The sequence below is a fragment of the Hesperophylax consimilis genome, chromosome 3, assembly GCF_061612785.1.
Source record: "Hesperophylax consimilis isolate HC1 chromosome 3, BYU_Hcon_1.0, whole genome shotgun sequence".
Taxonomy (NCBI): Eukaryota; Metazoa; Arthropoda; class Insecta; order Trichoptera; family Limnephilidae; genus Hesperophylax; species Hesperophylax consimilis.
In genome coordinates this window covers 21,039,286-21,065,046 of record NC_142838.1, presented here as the reverse complement: position 1 = coordinate 21,065,046, position 25,761 = coordinate 21,039,286, and the positions used below count along the sequence as shown (strand labels likewise).

At 35.7% G+C, this 25,761-nt stretch overlaps 1 protein-coding gene across 3 annotated transcripts in view; it reads right to left on the bottom strand.

Moving 5' to 3' along the window:
• The window catches only part of gpp (DOT1 like histone lysine methyltransferase grappa), an 85,556-nt gene that overhangs the window by 11,928 nt on the left and 47,867 nt on the right, over positions 1-25,761 (bottom strand). For all 3 annotated transcript variants that reach the window (XR_016305099.1, XM_089649265.1, XM_089649277.1), the window contains exon 4: positions 3,886-4,026. Coding sequence is in view for 2 of the 3 variants with exons in the window: in XM_089649265.1 (XP_089505391.1) it covers positions 3,886-4,026 (141 nt within the window). In the remaining variant the exon portion in view is untranslated. The remainder of the gene's footprint in view (positions 1-3,885; positions 4,027-25,761) is intronic.

The window sequence follows — 25,761 nt, the reverse complement described above, 5'->3', positions numbered from 1 at the left end:
ATAAGTGGCCCGCGTGAACCATTTTCAAAAAACCCGTCAATCCGCCAATTTGAAAAAGTGTCGCGGGTCTGCAGTAAAACAAACAATGCCGCTTGCGCGCGGTCACCAGTGTTGCCAACGAAGGCGATTTATCGCTATTTGGGCTACTCAGAACGAGAATCAGTGACGAAAAAATCTAACCTGTTGAACTTACTTTTTAAACAAAAATACACCGGTTCTGATATAGACATATGATGTTTTTGGGTGCGCGGAATTTTTTCTCAGCGAAGTTCCGTAACAACCCCCCCCCATGGATTTACATATTTGGTGGGGAGCACTCATTTTGAATTTTTTTTTTGTGAGGAATTATGTTTTATAGAAATTCTCTAACAACCCCCCCCCCCCATGGAAATAGGAACCGATTCAGTGGCCCGCCAGTGATTCAAAATCGTCAATTTGGCCCAACTGTTAAAAAGGTTGGGCAGCCTTGGAATAGACAATTTCTTTAATAGAGATTTTTGGGGAATACCGTCTTGGGCAGATGTGGCTGCTGATGGACACTGTAATGCTGTCCGAAACGTTAGCTAAAGGAGGTAATGCAACATGGTATGCCCCAAAAATAAATCACTATAAGATTTATTTTTTTTTAAAAAGAAAACATTCCTGGGTTACGAATAACCTGGCAATATTTGAAAATCTCCTACTACCACCACAGTAAGCCGAAAATGTTGCTTGAATTGTGATGGAGGACTTAGCCAGCCAAGCAATTGAACACACTACGCCTGAGTGGGACCCAAGCGCGATGTCGATTCGGCCACCGACCGGTCAAATATTTTGTGCATTAATTTTTTTGGCACTTTTGCAGATGCCAGATAAACAACACCTAGAGATGAATTTGAATGAAGCTACTACAGTAAAGTAATAACCTGAGTTAATTAACTCCATAATGCCTTCTGTAAGACCTTTACGTTACTTCAATTTTACCCAGGTTGAATTTGTAAATTGGTTAAGTGTTTTATATGTGTGTAACGTAATATAGAAACCAACAAAAATAAAGTAAAATTTTTGATTATCAAATAAGTTAATATGTTAAGCAAGCCCGCTTGGGTATTAGACGTTAGATATAAAACTATTAGGTGTAAAATGTCTAGTGGCTTTTTTATAATTTTCGAGATTTCCTTTTTATGTACCTGCGAATTTACTACGTCGCATGTTACATAATTGGGATGTTACACTATTTATTTGGAAGTAGCCTATAAATCTCTGCATGTTTCTCAAGTGTACTTATTACAGATCCAGTTTTAAAATGAATTTACAATATATTTTCTTTAAAAAATACTTTGTGCAAGTGTTCTTATTCTAATGCCCAATGGTATCACGTAAATTCTTAATTAATTAATAAGCAAGTAAAGAGTTAACCCTTGGAATGCCAACCTGCCCTGATGCTATTTATTACCTTATTGTGCCAGGCCGCTGTGCACTCTGGATGACACTTTTTTCCAAATAACTTTTTTATGTTTTTTATGTTATTTTAAATGTACAGTCTTACCAGATAATGTGTTTACATATTTACAAAAATATTATACTGGGTGTCCGGGGATAAAGTGCACAAACTTCGGGAGGTGATTCTACATGATACTAGAGTTAAAAATAAATAACTTTTATTGATATTTCAATATTTTAAATAAATATCCTCTCTTCTATCGCGCCTTATTCAAAATTTCCTTCTTTCCATCCAACATCTCATCTCTTCTAAGTCTGAATTCGAATTTCCAATATTCCATATAATTTAACTAAATTAATATGTAAATTCACCTTGCCTCTCTCCATAATTTGAAATGATGAAAGGCAGAAACATTTGAAGAAAAAAGAAAGTAGTTTTCATGTTAAAAAAAAAGAAATGTTTATATGGAAAAAATAATATTCTTCTCTGTAAAAATATATTTGTATGGGGAAAAAACAATGGAATTTCAAAAATGTTATTTATCTTTTTTGTATTAATTTCCCTCAGGGCCTATGTAATCTTTCAGGATGCTGAGTGGAGGGTCATTTTAGGAAAAGGAATGAGAGGAAGTTCTGGGAAGGAAAAATGTACGAGGGGTGGGTGGGAATCTAGGAATCAGTGTGTCAAGGAGTGACGTACGAATGATCTATCCTTCCCGCTGCGGCGCAAGGTGACGGGTCAGGAGAAACCAGCTGGAGAGACCAAAGGGTCTCCTCAAACCAACCTCTCCCGATTCGGCACGTCACGCAGCTGATGGGCAGGCGCATCCTGAACACACCTAATCCGATGAATCTGGGCACCAAACGTAGCAAACCACTTGAAGTGACCTGTGGCAGAGGTGTTCATTATCCAATAAATGGTTTCCCGGAGCAGCGGTACACAAACGTAGCAAACCACTTGAAGTGACCTGTGGCAGAGGTGTTCACTATCCAATAAATGGTTCCCCGGAGCAGCGGTACACAAACGTAGCAAACCACTTGAAGTGACCTGTGGCAGAGGTGTTCATTATCCAATAAATGGTTCCCGGGAGCAGCGGTACACAAACGTAGCAAACCACTTGAAGTGACCTGTGGCAGAGGTGTTCACTATCCAATAAATGGTTCCCCGGAGCAGCGGTACACAAACGTAGCAAACCACTTGAAGTGACCTGTGGCAGAGGTGTTCATTATCCAATAAATGGTTCCCCGGAGCAGCGGTACACAAACCCGCCTGCCAAATTTTTCACTTCTACCATCATGTAGAATCACCTCCCGAAGTTAGTGCACTTTACCTCCAGACCTCCCTTGTATATCTATCCTCTGTAGTTTCCCCAGGATAGCTACTTATATTCAGAGAAATGTTTTATTGTATTTGCCAGGTAAACTAAACTAAACCGCTCTTCCCAATAAAAATAAGTCACAACATGAGGCTTTCTTGGAAATAAATTCTGTACTATGACTTATCAAAATCAGAACTATGAAATTTGACACGGTATTTGCAAAGCGCTTTTACACAGATAAAAAAATATGATTTCATGTGTCGAAACGACAAGCTATAATAATATTAAGATACATTATTTCCTTGCACAGTGAATAAAATATATTTTAGAACTCTAGGAGCATTTTTAATGGTTCAAAATACCACAAAATCGAGGGAAGTGCGACGATTTATTAGCATATCTGCTTACAAAATGTCAGATATCCACTTCCGATATCTTGTCATTCAAGCGGTTAACATATTTTTCAAATTTTACCCATGTGCTTTGTTTGTCAAAGTTTACATTTTTAGCTATTGTATAGTTTTTGGAGTTGGTCCAGAATTACTGAATAAATATAGGCTGTCATATAAATTGCAATTCATAAATAACATCTCACTGCGGGTTTTTCTTTTTAATTTTGTGAAATGATCCACAGAGTTAAGTACGACACAATGATTTGTGAAATTGATAACAAATATACATATAAGGGCATGAAATAATACTATGTACATATTAGATAAATATTAGTGTTTTGAGAAGTATACAGGGTATAACAGCAGGTACTCAAAGGATTTTAACCAGCGATTCCTAAACATATTTGGAGTCAGAAACGTGAATGTCACTTTGTGTTAGATGATATTTTTCTTCAATAAAGAACAACAAAAAAATCACACGTCGCCACTGGTCACACTCTACACACGCGACGGTATCACGTGATACGAGCTCTCTCTCTCTCTGTTACCGTACTGCTGGAACGAGACAGAATGCATATCACGTGACCCGTTAGGCTGTACCCAACTATTCAGTTGCGACGTGTGTTTTTCATTGTTGTTGTTTTTAATGGAGAAAAAAAAATCATATTATTATGCTCAGGAATTGCTGGTTAAAATCCTATGAGTATGTGCTGTTACACCCTGCATAGATGTAGAATTAAAAATTGGCTTACTTCAGGTGAAAAGGGTTCATATTGATTTAGTTTATCTGGATCTGAAACAGCTTGATTGTATGTTTGTTGGAGTACATGTTTCAGTAGGCCTCTGGACGGGTACTTGTTCAGCCTCTGCGTTGGTAATGACGTTCCCTTTTCCTGTAATTAAAAAAATAACCAGTTAACATCTAATAAAATATATGTAAATAAAATAAAATATTTTTAAAAACTTATTAAAATTAAAAAGAATGTGGAATGAAATAAAAATCATTTTATTAATTTATTACTATAATATAATATAATTATCACATATAGATATACTTTCTATCTAATTTAAAGTTTCCCAAGTCGATAGTGGCACATAAAAAAATTAAACACAAAATGTGGTGAAAAATATTTATTTACGAACCATCAGTATGTTAAAAAATTATGTGATTGAATTTTTTGAACACCGATGTGCACATTGCCACAAAAAAGACTATAATTTTATCTTTACATAATAATAATAATATGTGGCTGATTAATACAGTGCCGTTTTCATGAAAAATCACCTCAATGACGCTGGACATAATGTAGGTCAATTTATAAACTATAAGCGATGTATGTAAAGAAAATTATTAGTGCAATTGAATTTTTTTGAACACCCAAAAAAAACGAAAATTTTATCTTTACACAACGTAAGTCAATAGAATAATTAGCCATTGAAGTATTATAATAGAGTAAGCATTCTTAGCAAAATTAACTGAAAACAGCATTCCAATTTGAATATCACGAGTAATGTGACGGAGGAGTGAGCACGCAGTGAGCTATCATCTCTGCTGTGCTCATTTGACCGAGCATACAGTATATGAGTCAGACAAGCCGGTTCTCACCCAAATGATATGGTACTCGCACCCCGTCACGCTGTTTTGAGTTTTTTTTTTAAGATTTAAAGAGCCAATTTACACTAATATTGATTATGGTAAAGCCTTACTTGTCAATGAAAGGTTACACCATTACTTTTCCTATCTTTCAAGAACAACTTATACAGTATATTAGCGTGCATGTTGGCATTTTGCAGTTATCGCTGAAGACCAATTCCCGGCTAGCGCTCGAAACCAACTGAAGCTTGTGATATCTCAAAGAGGTCAATTAAACAACGTTTGTTTCACATATTTCGAACGATCATGTTAGCTCTATCTATTTACCTCAATGATTTTAGCCAGAAAATCCTCCAAAATACAAGCTGTTCAAATTAGAAATGGTCAATATTCTTGTACTTTTTGTACAAAACCGTGTCTCAGCCAGATTAACAAAACAACTAAATAAAAAAATACATTATTTTTTAATGATAAACTAATGTTTATAAGGCAAGGTTTTATGCATAGCACAAAGGATAAAAAATAATTATAAGCAATAATTAGTTGCCTGAAATATCAATACAAATTGAAAATATCTCATGAGTAAAAAGTTCCAGTTGGCGGCATTTATTTTTACTTGGGTTTTTTTTAAATTTGTATTGATATTTCAGGAGACTAATTATTGCTTATAATTATTTATAAAAATGCAGTTGAAAAAAACTACACAAATAATTAAATATATTTTATATTGATAAAACGATTAAGAATCATAATAATAACATAATTCCCCATAATTTAAATGTTCCCAATGATCACCTTGTTTATCTTTCTCCCTCTTTTACACCCCTCTCCTTCCCCCAAACGTCCCACCTACCCACCCTCCCTTTAGATAAACTTAATTATATAATAATGATACTTCGTAATTAGAACACATGCATATCCCATTCATGTTGTTAGGAATTAAACTATCATTATTATGTTAATTTGAAGACTTGTTTTATGTAAAGGGCGTAAATAAATATATAAATATTTTTCAATTACATCTGCGTATTTTCCTTGTTGTTGTTACAATACCTTGTAGAAGAGATACGATTGTGCTCCGAAACTAGCTTTAAATGTGATCAATCGCAATGAGATAAATCACATGACAATGTATAAATATGTGTAAATATAAAAACGTGCCACTGATTGATCATAGTGATGAATGACCTTGACGCCAAAACAAACAGGTTTATTGTATAACACCACTGAAAATAATGACCACTCTGTAGTTTGGTCTATAAATGATAAACACGTTATTTTAGAAATGGGGACTTTCTTGTGCACATTTAACCTGCCGATTATTAGTACATTGGGTATTTATTTCAAGAGGAATGACCTCACCACTACTTGAGCTATGTTAGCCCCATTCAGGACGACGCGGAACAAAGTTGAATGCATGTAAAAATAGATAGCAGGCATTAACGTCAACTATTCCGTGACTATTCATTGGCATATTAAGCATTTTCTATGAAATCATATTTAGAATAATATTAACTCACACATCGAATTTACAAATTACGTATAAGCTTTCCTTGAAATATTATATGTACATCCATCTACTATATATGATGCATAACATGGCCAGTAGCAGTTAATTACGTAATTCAAAAGAATGAACAAAACAGTGAGAGTTTGTTTTAAAATACATAAAATAATATTATTTTTTTCGAGTTCAACGTCTTTCTTACGCAATCGTTTTTTTTGCGACGCTGAATTCGAAACGTTTACGAGCTTTATTTATTATATTACGCGATGATACAACTCTCGATGCGCTAGAAAGCGTCAAAAAGTTTATTACGTGGAATCATCGAGCCGATTCTCGTTGCGGACTGTGGAGGGCATAGATCGGCTATCCCTCTAACTCAGAGATTCCCAACCTGGGCAATATCATACATTAAAGGAGGTTGCAGGGCGATCGAAAGTACGTGCTTTGGGGGGGCGATAAATTTAATCATTTGGTTGGCCATAGACAGACTTTGTGAACTTTATGTATTTATTTGAATAAAATGAAAAATATTACATAGCAAAATTTTCAGATTGAAACTCGGCAGACACTCTTGTCGATGACAATACACTATATCAACTTTTGGTGGCAATCACGTATACACACGCCGACATATACGCATTTCTTTGAAATTGGATGACGATACAGCAGTTAATATACGAAATAAATGTCAGTCCTTCCCGATCGCTGTTCCTACTACCAGTACCTCGCCAGGTCGGTAGAGTTGTCGACTCTAGTTTCTGGGTAGGAAGGTTCAATTCCTATTCAAACTAGTGTTAAAGAATAATTTTTTCAGCCCTTTTTTCTTGAGATCAGATTTTCAATTTGGGAGGCGGGTATGGGTACCGCCGCACAGTGGGCTGAAAATCGCCTTTCATAGACATAGAGACTTGAATTTTCAAGGGTATTTTTTTGGCTAGAAATGGATTCTGCTGATCGCGATGCGTGTACAAATGAAGGAGTTTATTAAAGAAAATTCATTTTTTAAAGAAAAATTTGTATGGCACTGACATTAAAAATGAGGCTATCTCTGGAATCATAAGGTTGGCCATTCTATCCTTACACACAGATATACTACTATTTATTTATATTTTATGACTCCTTCATTTGTACACGCAATTGCTTCACACAAAATTTTATAGCATAGTAATGATCAGCAGAATACATTTCTAGCCAAAAAAAATACCCTTGAAAATTCAAGTCTCTATGTCTATGAAAGGCGATTTTCAGCCCACTGTGCGCCGCCCCGGTAACCATTTATTGTATAACGAACTCCTCTGCCACAGGTCACCCAAAGTGGTTCACTACGTTTGGTGACTTAGCAGGGGTGCCCGAGTTCATAGGGGTGAGGTTTGTCTAGGTCTGGGGGCGAATGATTTTGCTACGTGGCGGGCCGAATCGGGAGAGACTGGTTGAGGAGACCTTTTGACCTCACCAGCCGGACTCTCGATCCATCGCCTTGCACCGCAGTGGGAGGGAGGGATGGATTCAACATCCGTCACTCCTTGGACACTTTGATCCCCAAATTCCTACCCACTCTTCATACCTTTTCCTTCCCAAAACTTAATTTCCTTCCATTCTATAAAAAGATCCTCCACATCCCCAAAGATGACAAAGGCCCTGAGGGATTTTTTTCTCAGGGCCTCCCGTGTGGAGCTAATGTAAAAAAAATCACAGTTTTAAGTAATTTCATAAAATTCCAAAAGGTGACAGTTATTCTTTTGACTTTCAGAACTTTAAGAATCATATGCATTTATTGATTTGTCCTTAGACCTTGTAAAATTAGGTGTGGGGGCGCGCCCAAGAAATATATTTGAAAAGTGGGCAACGGGCCGAAAAAGGTTGGGAACCTCCGCTCTAACTAGTCTAACTTAATGAAGGGGCGAACCAACGCCGCCGTGGGGGAGGTATCAGGCGGAAGGGGGAGACACAAACCACCCAACTACCCTTTCTGGTAATCAATATCGTGACGTAATGTTTAACTCAGTCACCAAGATTCCAACCAACTTTGAATCCGATGTTTGACTAGATTATTATTTATAAATATTTTTTATGAAAAAAAACAACAATATATTACGTAATATAATTATATAGTGCAGATTCACATAATGTGGCATAAGAATAGGCGTAATGAAAACCAATTATTATTTCTAATCGATCTCCAACGTTGATCATTAAATTACAACAAAAAAACATTAGTAGGCCCATTGGGAGCGTGTAGCAAGCGATATGGTGAAACAAGTTAAGCCCACATAATATACAGGGTTGTCCAAAAAGATGTTAACACTTACATGGGATTGACGATAATAGCAATAGTATTATTTGTATGTTTTTAAAATTAAGTTGTACCATATGAGTGGTAACATCTTTTAGGACAAACCTGTATTAGAGAGTATTATGATTATTATTTGTCGAAAGCAATCACTTTGTGGTTTGTCATAATTATTAAAAAATAGTAATAATTACAAACAACAAAAACACTCCAAATAACACTCCAAAACCAAAAAAAACGTTTCGGAAAGCATTACAGTGTCCATCAGCAGTGAAATGTGTGCTTATGCATGTAGATGTAACACCGTGTTTCCAACTCCAATCCTCTAACGGCGCAAATACATTTGCGGGCCGAAACGCGAGCCGAGTCTCGAATTATTGGAAAAGAACGAAGCAACAGCAAATGGCGCGAAACTGTAAATAGATTTTTGTTCGTTCAATAACTCTTTCTTGTTTCTTGTTTCTCGTTTAAATTCTTTCGAGAAAGGCATACAAATGCAATATTATACCGATGATTCAATCCAATATTGTATTTGTTGCAAAATGTTGTATTTGCAAAACTGTTTATTCATATTCATATTGCGTATGTACGGGCGCAAACAAATAATTTGTCTTAATATTGCAAAGCCAATACCTTGCAAAAAGCGTATTTGAATGAAATAAATCTAAAATATGAACACGTAGAATATAACGAGCGTCGCGTTTAACCTTAAGGTGAATAGTTCGTACAGACAGTCTGCGGCCAGGGCATGATCCATTTCCAACTGGCAAATAAGTCAATAAATAGGTGAGCATTAATGGAAAGGTCCGAATATATTGTTACATCAATGGTCACAAACGATTTCACACGCTTTATTTGCCCTTTTGACTGCTAAAATATTTATTTGCTAGTTGGAAATGGCTCACTCCCTGGCTCGGCCTGTCAGGACGAAGCAATTCCAGCGGCGGCACATACTTTGAAACAATTTTCGATAATCGTTATGTATTGTATAGGAATCAAGATACAACATTGATATTATGCCCTGTAAATGTATATGTATAGAGATGCAGAATACTAAGTTATTGTGCTTTGTATTCAAAACTGTGTGGAATAACGTTTTTCGAAATAAAATTTAAATTGTGACGAAGGACTTAACTCGTATGTACTATGTACCAGGAAACGTATTTTACAGTAAAGTTTGCCAACAATGAATTGAACAACGGCCAGCATTGTTCGCCATGACGGAGGTATAACGAATCTTGCCAATGTTATGTATGGACAAAGGAGTATTATAATAGCGCCGCTATACGATATCACTTAAATTTGATTAAGGTAATACTGTTCTGAAATGATACCAGTGTTATGGGTAAAAACATACTAAACATGGGTCTATTTTTTAGAATTCGATTATAATTTAATAACGATAATAATAAAAATTAGAACGCAGGTACTATTTCAGTTTTGTTCGATGCCAGAAGAAAGCTAGAAGTGCCTTCCATGCAAATTTGAATGAAAACAAATGTGCCAGTGACTTAGTACCTTTCGGTTCTAAACCATTTAGCACGCAATCTGTCTCTCTCACACTTGTCTCAAATTATATATCGCCATCCAATTTGAATTTTATAATCATGGTGAAACACAGTGATCTATAGAAACATGGCCCTAATAATTGGGCTTGTTATTATTTATTCTATGTTCCATGCAGGTCACGCGATCACTACCAATTTATCGAAACGATATTTTTGTATATTGTTAAATTAGTTGGTTAATCATTTGATTGAAACGAGGGAGTGAACACACGTTTGGGAGTATGTAGAATATCGGGTATTTTGTTGTTAAACCGGTCCAAAAATTTATGCAAAACGAATTAAAGAGACAATATTTTTATTTTATTATTATTTTTTAAGTTATATGTTATTAAATCTTACTAATATTGCAGTAATTATTGTCCCATATACTTTGATTTATGTCTTTGACGACGGCATGATGTTTTTCGTACATAATATCGATTTAACAACCGAGCATGACCTAAAATGCGACACGACTAGTTAAGTGATAACACCAAAAGCTAGTTTCATTAAAAGATACGATGGTAACCATAAATGGCGAAAGAAAGTGTAGAAATATTTATGCTAAAAGAAATATTCGCTGCAAAATGTAATACAACAATCACAGAAATCATCAAATTGTTTATTTAACTACGGAACAAAGTAGATTCGAATAAAGGATAAAACATTTAACAAAAAATGATTACAAAACAATAATACAGGGTAAACATACCAAAATGATTTAAATTAACTAAAATTTACAATCGGACTGTAGGAAAAAAAAAAACTAAACTAATAACTATTTTCAAAAAAATTGTGAATTTTTTTTGTGCGTTCGTTCGGTGTTAGTAAAAATATCTGCTACTTCTGCATATTGGTTACTTACGATGTTAATGCGGTACGTATAATATGGTACATGCTAGTACCTAACTGTTATGCTGGCCTTTACTTCATCCGCGTGCATTTTCTTATAAATTGGGCTGTACACCACTTCATCATTATGTAGCTAATTAAACTACACTTGGTTACTAGAGTGTAACTACAAACTTTTTAGAACATCCACCCACCGATAATTAAAGTTACATACCTAGTTAGAATAAGTATGCAGATAAAAATGAACCGGATGGAATTGGTAGTTTATAATTATTATCCTTGTCAAGTTGTTAGTACATAATATAGGAAGGTACTAAATAGGAACAAATATATTCATATATACATACTGTGATAATTGAATGTGCATAAGTAAGCGATACGACATACATTCGCACTGGCGTTTGTCAACCAGGAACGGAAACAAATAGCACTGGCAAGGTCCTCTGTCCTCTTGCTATCGACAATAATATTATAGTGTTACCACACCACAAGGTGACAAGTGACGTAGCGCTCTCTGAATGGATAACCAAATGAAAATAATAGAAAATGGTTGTCATGCTGTAATACTTTTTTTTGTTATAGCGACTATTTAAACATTGTACATACAAAATGTGACGTTAAATATATGTGTAGTAAGTTGTATTTCTTAGTCCTCCTCACTAGGGTGACCTGTGCTGAGGAGGACTAAAGTTATTCTTTTCTGTTTATTTAGTTTTCTACGTCGTTTTTAATGTTTTGTTTTACATACATAATCCAAATATTGAATAATATTGGAGGTGCTCTGTAAACGGTGTTTGGAAATTAGTGGTAAAAGAGAGAATATTGTGAATTAGATAAAAACATAGAATAAAGAAGAAACCTAGTAGTGCCTTCCCTGCAAATTTGAATGGAAACAACTGTGCTTAGTACCTTTTGCTTCTAGACCACTAAGCACTCGGTCTGTCTCTCTTACACTTGCCTGAAATTATACATCGTCACCACATTTGAATTTCGTAATCATGGCGAAACACAGTTTTGTATGGAAATATAGGTCCATATTGGGTTTATATTTGGATCACGAAACGCGTCCTCAAGGCACATCTTGCCAAAAAAAAACTTGTAATTATACTTTTTCCATTTTTTCGACAACAAGAAACTATTGGAGCAGAGTCTACACTTCCGTGCATTTTAATGACAATAAATAGCTCATAGTAACCCCCGCATAGACTGAATATTTTGACCACAAAAAATTCCAACTCGGGACTCAAATTCTCGTAAACGAAAGCTCAAAACGAAAGCTGAAAACAAAAGCTAAAAAAAGTTATACCACAAAATCGACTAATTTTCAACTCAGGACTCAAATTCTCGAAAACGAAAGCTAAAAAAAGTTATACCACAAAATCGACTCGAAAGGTGATAACAGTATCCCAGTTGTATCAGTATTTTCTGGACACCGTACACTTAAATATTATTTTGTGGTTATATTAAGCGGCCGCTACACTACTCGCTTCGGCGCTTCGACGAAGTCCTCGACGAAGTTAGCCGAAGTCCGAAGTGCGTGCCCACACACTCGTGCAACTTCGCGAGTAGCTCAGTCTCTCGGAGTCCGTGCACTAGGCAACATGGACGTTCAAGTGGCAAATAAAGGATGAAAGTAGATTAAATGCTGTTGAAATGAGATCCCTGAGGCGTATAATAATAATAATAATAATAATTGGATAATTTGTAAAGCGCCGTTTTTGTGAAAAATCACCTCAAGGGCGTATGTGTGGTAAAACCATGTTTGATCGTGTGAGGAATGTGGAGATCCGCAAAGAGTGCAAGGCTGATGTAAGCGTAATGAGTAAGATTAAGTAAGGGACGCTTAGATGGTTTGGGCATGTAGAGCGAATGAGCGAAGATAGGAGTGTGACGGCCGGCATAGTCCAGTCGTCCAGTGGTAACGCATTGGACTGCCATTCCGAAGGTCGTGGGTTCGAACCCGGCGTGCGCAAATAAATTTTATTTGATTAATTTGTGTTATTTCACAATTAATTAATTAAAATAATATATAGTATATTTGCGGCACGTTCCAGAGTGGAAGATACTACCAGTATCGCCCTGGTGTAAGACCACCATTCAGAATTGAAACGTTGCTCCAAATGGCTTTAGCCGTGTTTAGTGACTAGATCTGAATAGCCAGGTACTTCCCCACCTTCCTCTTTCCCTTCCCCACTTACCTTCAGCCTCACAACATCCCCCAATTGGGGATGCCATAGTCTCACTGGCTCCAGACGGGAGCAGTTGGGACTCTTGTGAGGTATTCACTATAAAAAAAAGGAGGATATATGATGCAAATGTGAATGGTAGCAGAAGTCGGGGACGCCCGAGGAAGACATGGCACGATCAAGTGAATCAGATACTCGAGTCGGGCCATGTCAAGAGTCAGAATAATAGAAGAGTATGTATGAGACGATGTATGAATGTGAATGAGGCAAGGAGTGTGTGCCAAGACCGAGTTGTTTGGCGGTCCGTCCTCTCTGCCTACCCCTGCGGGGAAACGGCGTGATGGTTAGTTAGTTATCTTTATAGTCCCTTTCAATTGGGTCCCAAATAACCGCCTCGGATTGGAGTGTTTCTAGAAACAAAAAAATTAGGTCCTGTGACCACAGTGTAGAAGCCATATTTTATTACGTATAGTCACTATGACTCTGCGCACGCACAACCACCAAACACGACGTCTCGAAGCGAACTGAAGTGAACCGAGTAGTGTGGGCAGACACTTCGTGTTCGAACTTCGAGTCCTTTGACTCGGGCGCATTTACCGACAACAATCGGAAGTCGGGCCAAGCGAAGCGAAGATGCCCGAAGCGAAGCGAAGTTCGTGCCCACACTATCGTATTAGGTCAACTTCGATCAACTTCGCGAGTAGTGTAGCTGGGCTTTTACAGGCTCCCTAAAGATTACATTATTGTATTATAAATCCGGTTAGAGCCATTTAAACCGATATTTACGAGGCTCGTGTCTAAATTAGAAAACGAAAGTACAGAAATAGCGAGTTGATACAAAGTGTTATCATTTCATACTGGCGCTGTAGCGTGGTGTGACTGTGGAAATGTTTGTTCACAAGGAGGTGTGGGCAGTTGTTGGACAGTTGTTGTTCACGGAAGAAGAGGGGGTAGGGGGTGAGGGGGGTGTTTGGGGAAATGATCCTTATCTTTATAGCAGTATGAGTAGGAAGGCTATTTCGGGAGCAATTAATAAAGGGGGTTAAGGCCGCAGTTGAGCTCGGCAATCCCCGAATGGGCACGAGATTAATAAAGATGTTGTTAAAAATAGCTTATACCGGTAGTACTCACTCAGTAGGTACAGGTACGGATAAATCGGAGAAAAAATAATTTGAAACGTGGGTACCCTTTTGGTTCATTTTTTTTATGTGAACACCGCAGAGTCCCAACTGCTGCAGGAGGTAACCGGAGCAAGTTGACACTATGGCCTCCCCAGTTGCGGTATGTTGTGAGGATTAAGGTATTGGGGACTCCCGTGGAGAAGGGAAGGAGATAAAAAAGAGGAAAAAAAGGTGGGAAATATATTTATTCAGATCTTGTAACTATACACGGTCAAAGCCATTTCTAGCAACGTTTCGAATTTGAACGCACCAGGGTGATACTAAAAGTATCTACCACTTTGGAACGTGCCGCGAGTATACCTACCATATTATATTACTTCAAATATGAATTAAACTTGAATAACACAAATTAATTAAATATTTTTAATTTACTTGCGCACGCCGGAATTAGAACCTGCGATCTCCGGATTAGTAGTCGAGGAACTTTCATCTCGACCACGGAGGCAGTCCATAAAAATGGTAAAGAATATAAAACTATCTTCACATGATAATTTTCCAAAAGGTATAATAAATACAAAGCATGTACATATATTTAAAAATGTTAATAATATTAAAGTATAGGTACAGTTGCCTTGCTGTAGATGCTGTAGGTGCTCATATAATATAAAATATGTGGCCCAAGAAAAGGGAATCTCTCCTCGGTAGATTCATGATGATTATTATTATTAGCATGAATATGGCAGTGACAAGATCTTGTGTAACGTAGGCATGGTGCATGGTACAACAATACTGAGACAAGAGTGCGGCGAGGAGATGGGAGATGGAGGTGGGACGGAAGGAACGGAGAAGAGACGTGCACACTGTACAGGCGCACTCAAGGCACACGAGTTCTCGGTACAACTAAGAACGAGGTCAGAATAGTTGCACGATCGCTCAGGTGTGCATACAGAAAGCATGCTGTTCCCCCCTTTTCTTCCTACGCAAAACTTCCGTTTTCATCACTTTTGTTAGACAACAAACTCGACAACTACCACAAACTACCAATTCAACTACTTCCATAAACGAATAGCATGTTAGTGGGCACGTCTAAAATCTAAGATATTTTGTAATGTAATTGAGGAAAATCTGTCGAGACGAGAGATAATAAATAAAAAAACATGTTGAAAGAGAAAGGTTGGATCAAAATTTTTATTGCATTCATCTTCTGTTAGGGTTACAACTTACGGAAACAATATTTTTCAAAAGAATATTCGTGAATCACAACAATCAAGATTGCAGTCAGGTACATAGATGCATCTAAAAACTGACTAATGAGGTTTAACGAGACTTGTTTTACATAAGCCTAAAGGTCGTTTTCTGTACTATACATTTGTGTATATTAGGTATAATATACTGATTTATTGTGAATACTGGGTTAGATCTTTGGGGTTAGAAAAAAGAGAGAAAAGTTTTTTTAACGATAACTTTTAAGATAATGCTTCTATCGTCTTGTTTAGAGATAATTAAATTGATTAAATAATGCTAGTATTGGGTACATTTCATTTGTCGGCTCTGGCTCTTACTTTATTCAAACTACATACATAATTTGTAATGTAAAAATAAAGAGACCACACTAAATATTTAAACAATCCTTGCACTATTTGTGTCAATGTAATAAATTTCCGTTTATATGCGATTTAATGCACTTTAAATATGTTTTACTAACAAGAAATCTTGCATAAATTATAAGAATTCTTACCTATTTCATTCGGCATCTGAATCTATCTCTGTCTATCTCATAATACCGACGCTAAATTGTTGGCGAACGGATAGAGACGGAATAATCTTTGTGTTGATATTTTTTTCGTTATAAAAATTCAAGGCTTTGCTAAAATTGGTTTATTATTAAATATTTAACTATTTACAGATTTCCAAAGGATGGAAAAAGACTAAAAAATGGATCGATGCAACGAAGAGAAAATTAGACTCATTTTTTAAGTGAGCACTTCGACAAAACCCAAACAAAGGTCCGTCTAAACTAAAGGATTTCGCGGTACCTCAAAACCCAGTTCCCTTGGCTACACAAAAGGTTTTTATGCACAATTTTCTTTGATTCTTTTTTTCACAACCATAAAAAAATTGGTGCAATATTCACCTATTATTAACATATTTTTTAACTTACTTATCTTTTATTTTTTATTACCGACTATTGACAAATGAACTACTTAATTGCTACCAACTAATAAAGAATGATATTTTCTGATAATACCAAACTCAGATGTGTCCTCACCACCAATGATGAAGAAGATGTTGTAATATATCGTGTGTATTGAAAATTGAAATAAGTCCATGAAAACAAAATAGAAATAATTAATTTTCATGTTTACAGATTATGGAATATTCTTATGACCTGGACCCGCTGTACAAATGATTCAATTATTATTATTACTCGTGTTTTGTCATGAAGAACGGCTCACTTTTGCTTTTAGCCAACACTATAATTTTTACCTATGTTACTTTTGTTTTTAAACTAAATTTTGGTGTATCTGAAGTTCATTTTATAATATTACGTACGTACTATAATAAGTTTGACTTATTATATTTTTTATTTAAAATCTAATGTCTTTAAATAAACAACAATATAACACAAAACGCTTTTAATTAATTACGACTCACGACAAAATAACAAATTTTCCTAATTTTTGACGACCCTGCACAGTTCGTAGGCCACACACCTTTGGTCATCTGAGGTCAAGACTTCCTTACATTTTGCATAGTGAGGTTTATTTATATTGTTACTCAAAGGTAAAACCATAACTGGTATTCTAGTGACCAGAATTATTTCTAATTTTCTATAAAATATTACTGGACCCCACAATGCTTCGTTATTGCTAATAATAGGGTGTCTCCTACTTCTCCACCATTCTCTACTGTATACCACAACGTTACTGTTAAAAAAACTACAATATATCGACTTTAATTCGATTCCGTATCTAGTAAGTATTCCTCGGGCATCCCCGACTTCCACCATTCAAACTTCTCTCTAAACACTCCTGGCACTAATAAGAAAAAAACTTTCAAATTGTCAGTGATAACGGTTGTCTATTTTTCGAGTTTTGCGAGCGCAAGTTCGCAAGCGCAATTCAACGTAGGTTGAATGTTAATATATTAGGATAGGTATATAAGTGATATGTGATATTGTAGTAACAATGGTTATGTACTAACATTATAATAACTGGTTTCTTACGTGTTTAACTTCAGAGGGTGTAAATCTTTGAACAAACTGGTATTCCATAAAACAATATTATGAAAGTTTATGTTCACGTAAGAGAAATCCATTGTACTGCAGTTTCAAACTCCCCATTACAAAATATGGTTATTTATTGTTGAGCGATAAAAGTTTTCAAGTTTCTTCAGATATCAGAACTGACCATTCAGCATCCCCTCCAGAGAGAATTCCAAGATAAGAGCGCAGTTGTGAAATGCACAACGAGGTCACTCTGTATTGTGCACCCGATAATGAACAATAATAAATTGCCGGCTATTTGTAAACAATGAAACCAGATGCCGGGCGAACAAGGATAGCGCTTAGTGGCAAACTGGCAACACTGCGGCACGGCTCGGTGCAAACAGAAACAGCTAACTGTACTCTGTATCTGCCGGTGGTAGGCGGAGAGAGGCAGGAGGGAGGGAGGGGAATGTGCTGCACTCACGTGGGCACCGGAACATTAAACTCGTTTCTCTCTACCTCACAACATCGCACCGTGGAAGTTAGCAATCGGATATTATAATGTAGTTTGTAGGCAAGGGTAATAACAACACTTTTAGCTAATTTGACCGCTTGACCTTGAGCTGGCATTCCTCACTGACAATAGAAATTCGCACTGTATAATGCAAATGAAATTCCATTCGTAGTCTAGAAAGTAGTCTGAGAAAGTGAAGACGGATGGAATTATGATATACATATATAGAAGAAATCAAAGACATTTGTTACAATCGTCACTTTGGTTGGACAGGGTTCTCACTTCACTTTACCTTGTTCCGAGATATGAGGTGTCAAAGTTTGCAAAGACGATTTCTCATAATCTATTTAGTGATTTCTGATTTTGAGGTTGAATCTTGTGTAAAGTATTTTGGTTTGACATATTTTAAAGGAAAGTTAAAACCCCAGTTAGTTAAAACCGTAGTTATTTAAAACCCTAGTTATTTAAAACCCTAGTTAGTTAAGAACCTAGTTAGTTAAAACCCTAGTTATTTAAAACCATAGTTAGTTAAAACCCTACCCAGCTAAAGTGATGAGTGATGAACTACACAGCACCTCGTAAAAACTGTTAGATAAAAACAAAATGGCAATTACAAAAGGTTCAAAGTGATGTTAGAGCCTTGTAAGATAAATATTAGCTTTAAAAACTTGATGTTAGAATTTCGTCATACGACTATCTACGGAAATACAACACAGATGGCTCTGAAAATATTTTGGTTGTAGAAATGAGCAAAATAAATAGTTTTGCATTCAAATGTCATTTTTGAAAACAATGTTAGTTAGAACCTAGTCCAACTGATGTGACGTAATGTATTTTGGTTGTTGCCTTTATAATTGGACAAAATTTCGGCGAGCCAAGTCGAGAATTATGGAAAAGGGACGAAACAACCGCAAGCAGCATTTCGCGCCGCTTGCGGTTTGCGAAGCGCTGCTTGCGGTTGGTTCGTTCCTTTCATATAACTCGCTGCTCGGCTCGCGGAAATTTTGTCTTATTTATACGTAGCATTAGATTCACGTTGTAATATATTATTATAACAATGCTGTTGTACATTATTATAGTAGAAAGAATTATGCGAGACGTACACCGCGAACGAAGCAATGCTTATTTATACTAACTTAGTTGACTCTTTTTCATAATGTCGTTTCCACCACGAGTGAAGAAGTGAGTGAGAAGAAAAAGACTTGTTATGATGCAATCTAAGCTAAACTAAGTTAGTAATAGCTTAGCTTCCTTCCCGGTGAATATTGCACCTTATTGTTTCCCATTCAAATAAGTTGGCAATAAATAAGCGTCAAATAAGTAGATAACACGGCAATCAAACTTTCACCCATTTACGTGAAAGCGTTATCGTAATCCCTACCATTACGGCATTATCTAACACAAGTTGAGATATCATCCAATCAACAACAACAAGCTTTCCATCATTAAGATTATACTTATATCTACAATTCTCAAAAAAAGTCCGTGTACCTTTATTAAATATCTTAGAAGTTTAAGCTGTAGTCATTACTCATTATAATATACAAAAAAAGCCGTTAGACGGAACCATCATCAGAAGAATAAAGTGTTGTTTTTGTGGCTAAAGTGACGAGTTTTTTCGTCAGCGCGTAGAGTTGTAGTGGTGTGGAGTTTGTAGTGGGATTGAATATTTGTATGTATTTTGGCAGTTGGTGGCGGGCGGTTGCGGCTGGTTGAATGACCCGAGAGTCGGAGCTGAGTGCCCCTCGCCGGTGATCATTACCTCCGCCTTGCATTGGTCCTTTCCACGGTCGGCGCACACCGCACAGCCTCAACCTCCCGCTTGGTGGCCAACGGCTAGAGATGGAACAGGTATGCCATAGGAGCGCTCTACTATTATAGTATTATGGATTTTAAATACCTACGAAGGACCGGACAGACGAATGAACTCTAAATATATATCGATAAGAGGCAGAGAGCCGCGCGGTGTTTGTGTTGTCCATTATCGATTATCGATCATATTGGAGCACTGGTTGCTAGTCGCTGGTCGGTAGTGCATTCTGTCATTTGAGATATGACTGCCACTGTAAAGATTTTACAACGAACACGAAGAGATTTTCATTCCGACATTAACAGTAGGAAACAAGTAAAGTTGCAGCAGCCCTCGAGATGATTTTCTCATTGGACTCATAATTAATAATAGACAAAATCTGTACTAATCTTACTCACCTGAAAGTTTTTATTCGAAGCCTCTCCAGCATATCATAAACTTAAACCTCCAATCTGGCATATTACCAAACTCTCTCAAACATGCTTCAATCGTCCCCATATTCAAGTCATATACACTGACAGACTTCAGTCAGTTTTCAATGCTGCAGCAAGGCTGATAACCGGTGTTTCCAAATATTCCCACATCTCACAACATTTTCGGAACCTTCATTGGCTTAAGTGCCCTGAGAGAATCCAATTCAAACTCTGCTGGATGGTTTTCAAAGCCATACATGATATGGCGTCACCCTACTTACACCCTACACTCTACTGTCGGAACTGTGCATTCCAAACGATGTTAATGTTAGGCAAGCAACCCTTCGATCAGCATCTTCAACAGCTATAAGTAGACTTTCAGTACCTATGCGCAATCACAATACCAATTTTGGAGACCGAGCTTTGGCAGTAGCAGGCCCAACAGCTTGGAACAAACTCCCTTTATACTTGCGAAAGATCGACAGCTCATCTGAGTTCAGAGCAAAACTAAAGACTAACCTTTTCAACTTGTCGTATCCAGAATGATGACCATTTTATTCATCAATAGTATTTCATTGCCCAGTCCAGGGGATTTCTCTCTTTTTTCACTTTAATTTAATAACCGTTTATTACGCGTAAACTATTTTTGTAATATTTTATACCTTACCACTGACACCACGGGCAGAAATCATAACAATCTGTATTTTTAAATGTAAATATGTATGTTAGTCGTAAATCTCTAGTTTAAGCCGTAGTTGTAAGTCGTATTATAGCGGTATTGTGTAAATGCCCACTTGGTCATAAAAATATGTATAGCTTAAGTCATTAGTTAAAAGTCTTAGTTGTAAATCACTCGACATTAATCTTAGTTGTAAGCCACTAGTTATAAGTTTCTAGTTATAAGCCAAAAGTGATTAGTTAAGTGACTAAGTGATCAATGCATAAATTAAGTTGTTAAGCGCCCTTGAGGTGATTTTCTCACGAAAACGGCGCTATATAAATAATCCAATCATTATTAAGCTAGGACATTCACATTAGCTCTCTTCGATCAATCTTCGACATAAAAACTTTAAGAAATGTTTATTTTGCTATATTCGAATCGATAGCAACTTATGGCATTATGGGATGGGGAGGTTGTACAGCATCCATTCTCTACCCTCTAGTGACCTTTCAAAAACTTCAGCTGTTTCTCTTCTCATCCATCAGAGCCACTTTTTAGGAAACTCGCAGTCCTAGACATTCACAAACAATACATCAAGATAGTTCTCATCCATATCTGGAAAAATGGTTTGATAAACTCTAAACAAAAAGACACGCTTCTCAACGCATATAAAATACAAAATTCCTATATCAAAAACTACCTTTTCACCGAGACAATACTCATATCGCTCCTAAAATATTCAACGCACTAAGTAATGACGTCAAAAGATCAAAATCAATTGCTCGACTTAAAACCGGTGTCGAAAAATGGATATCTGAAAAGGGTCGAAATTTCTTTAAGGAACATAATAATTTTTTCCACCACTAAAAGTTTTCGTATTTAAATAACAATTATATTAACAGAAAGATTAATTATTTTTTTGCATTACTTATTAAAAATGGTTTGAAACCACTGATACGTTTCATGTACTTTAGGGTCGCTTCAGTATTTGTTAAGGTGACACAATACCCTGATAACGGGGATTTGCCCCGACGCTCACATTTTAATTATTTCTGATGAGCTTATTACTAAAATCTTAAATGTTTCTACAGGGATTCGAAGGGATGCAAGTTATTTATATTTAAGATTAATAAAAACAGGACCTTACCATTAAATATATTATGTAAAACGATAAGTACATTTTATTAAATGTAAAATGTTGTAAGATAAGCGGCAAGTACCAGATTTTATTTTTCTAGACGATGAATTAGTAACTTCCCGACGAATCCCTCAAAAAAGATTAGAGATTTTATTAATGTATTCATAAGAATTAATTAAAATATAACATTCGCAAAAATTCAATTTCTGGCCAAATAAACCAAAGTCGACCGCCAGTTACTTCAAAACTCTGGATTGTGCGTTGTATATTTGTGTGCACGTCGGCAAGGAGTTACTCCGTATTGCTTCAGACGCCGCCAAAGTTCCGGCCTATAAGGTTGTCTGTCACCCGGCCCGTCGCTCCGGTTATTTCTTTTATGTATTTTTTTTATTTAATCAAACGATTACTTTGAAATCTATTAGTGAAATTTTCTGTTTTTTTATAATTTAACTTCTTCCTCAAGTGAGTAAAGGTTTTTTGTATGTTTCACCAATATAAAAGAATACTTTTTTTTTTCAATTGTTTATTCTTAAAATGTGTACAGTGGTCATGTTTCAGATAAATTTGGACATTGTTAAAAAAATATGAAAAAAGTTTATTTAGTAGAAGTTTTTTAAATTCTTAAGTTTCTTTATTTTAATAGTTAAATATTACCTTAAATATTTTTTTCAATAAAAAGTTCCGCTGTTATGTGGGATTTTTATTTGTAATTGTCACGCCTAAAAATGATTATCAAGTAAAACTTATTTCTTATAAAAAGTATTTCAAATATAATAATTATAAACAATGTATTTTTATTGTTTGTTTTTGGGGTGTTAGGCCGTGTTGCGCTAACTCCTTCTTTAGCCGACGTTTCGGACAGCGTTGCAGTGTCCATCATCACACTGCAACGCTGTCCGAAACGTCGGCTAAAGAAGGAGTTAGTGCAACACGGCATAACACCCCAAAAACAAACAATAAAAATGCTTTTGGCCGTGAGAATCTAAAAACTTACCATAAACAATGTAGTTTCTTTTTACATAAAAATTAAATTATTTGGCTTTCAGTCACACCAATTTTTGGGCACGGAAAAATTGGAACTGATTGTGAAGAACTCAGACATGCTATAAATACCTAATATAATATTTTAACAAAAAATTAAATGCGTAAATGTGTAGACACTTGAGAAAAAAGATGACACTAAAGTATTGTCGTTATGTTATTATGTATCATTTCTAGCCCAAGTAGACTTTTTTACTATTAATCCCTTTTTTCACGACACTTGGCGAGCCGGCTGACAACCAGCGGCACAGAATGTTATAGAGTGCCCCTTCACTAGAATCGTTTTCCTAGTTTTATTTATTTACGCCCTACTGGGCTTTTACATAAATTTCTAATTATACAGTAATGTTAGTTGTAACAATGGTATATCTAATAAATTATGGTAAAATAAAAGGAGTTTTTTACTAAGGAGTGGTATTCTCTTATATTTCAATAAAGTGTTTGTGAAGAGTTCGTTTCATTACTAATACCCAGGGCAATTAGCGATTCGCGATCGTAATTATTCCGGTAGTCCCAATTTTTTTTAAAAATTGTGGCGACCGGGTCATCGTATTCCTCGTCATCGTCATCAACGAAGCAATGAATGCATAGTAGGGAGCATTTCAAACACGATTTTCTGCAGATGCACTTTCGCATGTCAGACCTAGCTGCGAGTATAAATGTAGTGGCTTGGCCAATTTTAGTGGTTTTCCCATTGGGAATCTATGGCGACCGATATGCTGAAATAGGCCATCTACTATATTTATAGCTAGGTCTGACACAGGCATGACGATTGTTGTCAACGTATATGTTCTCACAACAATAATTGTTGAAGAAAAATAAAATTAAGGAATGAAATTTAAAACACTTTACCTGTTTCAATTTTTGGCCTGGTTTGGGTGGATTAGAGCTTGGATACGTATTAGAGTTAAAACACATAAATTATATACCTATTTATTTTATGAAATTTTATTTTCTACAAAATTAGTATCAATAATTTTTACACAAAATTGTACTGGAAACGAGATATTTACAAAAAACCAAACCTAGTCGCGCAAAAAACTTGTTTTTTTCAAAAATATACGCACCTTTACGACTTTCTACCTCGGTACCTATTAGAGATTGAAGAAAATTGTTTTCACAAAAGTTGTAGGTAATTTTATGTTTTACTTTAATTGTTCAGCTAATTTAGCCGAAATTTGCATTGGGAATGAGATATTTTGGAAAAACTAGATTTTGGAGCGATTTCGGCCGGTTTTTTCAAAATGGCGGCGCGAACACAGGTGTGCCAAGGTCGGAAATTCAGATTATACATCATGGGATCAGTTTATAAAACATATAAAAAAATTGGGACTACCGGAATAATTACGATCGCAACCCCCTTTTTGGCGCTAAGTGTACTGGCCTATAATACGGAATCCCCACATATATCGACAACATTCTCAAATTTATAACCCAGATAACATGAAGGTACGTTTATCATCAACAAATCAATACAAAAACCGACCAATATCATATAACAACAAAGGCACAGGCATATGGCAACAAAGAAAAAAAGAACAGGTATCCGCTAGTAAGCAGGGTGAAAAAAATCAATGGCAGAATAAAGAACACAGAAAAAATTGGGCAATTAATGCTTGCTTCTAGACTCGGCGATATACCACCTCTATCTATATTACAGCAGGTAATTTATACACTTGTATATACCCGTCTATACGTACTTATACGCTCGTGTGTATAATGCCAAAATTTGATTGAAAAGTGAATTAACATAATTTTTCTAATATTGTTTTTATTTAATCACGAAAATACTTAATATATCAATAATCCGATGTCGAAAGGACCGATTTCACCGGAGAAAAATTCTGAGCAAGTAATAACTGATTTAAACATATAATTTTACTATGAACGTATTGAAGTCGTAAAAAATTTTAAAATACATATTTCCCATACATATTGTTTTCAATTGACGTAAATAAAGTAAAAGTTTTGTTTACACAGGAAAAGAAGAAACCCGTTATCCTGGAAGGAAGGAGAATAGAAGACATATTTTTCTTTAAATGTATTAAATAGAATTTTGCAGCACGACTCTCTTTATGATTGTAATTATCTAACTTAGAGATAGTTGAGCGTATACTTCGAGATGACAAGTTCTGGGAAGAAAAAATGCTTATTAAATTAACTAATTTTTAAATGGATTGCATTCTTGTCGAGCTTATCGATCCTAGAGTCACAAGGTCTATGAATGTTCGTGATCCTCCACATATCTTAGATATTGTATGTAAAGAACGTCAATTTGGAAAGCGTCGTTTAGATTTCGACGAAATGCTAGTTTATTGAATAATTATTTTCGTTTTTTATATAATTTTTTTTTACTATTTCTAACTTATATTATAATAAATGATGGCCTTTATACAAAAAAGTTGCATCTTATGCTTTTTACATTACATAATTATTTGTTTTAACGATAATAATAAATATTGAAAATGACTGATATTTTATGTATCTTGTCAATATATTCAGATATAATTATCAGATATTATGAAAATGATTCGTGATTGAATACCGTATTGCTTTGACATCTGTCAATGAAGAACACGTCGGTTACGAGTCATAAGTTACTGCCTACCGTCTAGCAGTATGGTTGATGGTATCGACTAATTCATCAAACAAGTTCGACAGAAATCTGATAAGAATCATAAAATCATGAGCTCCTTCTGCAATAGGTAACGTTTCTATCGAAATTTACCTAAAACATGCACATTCA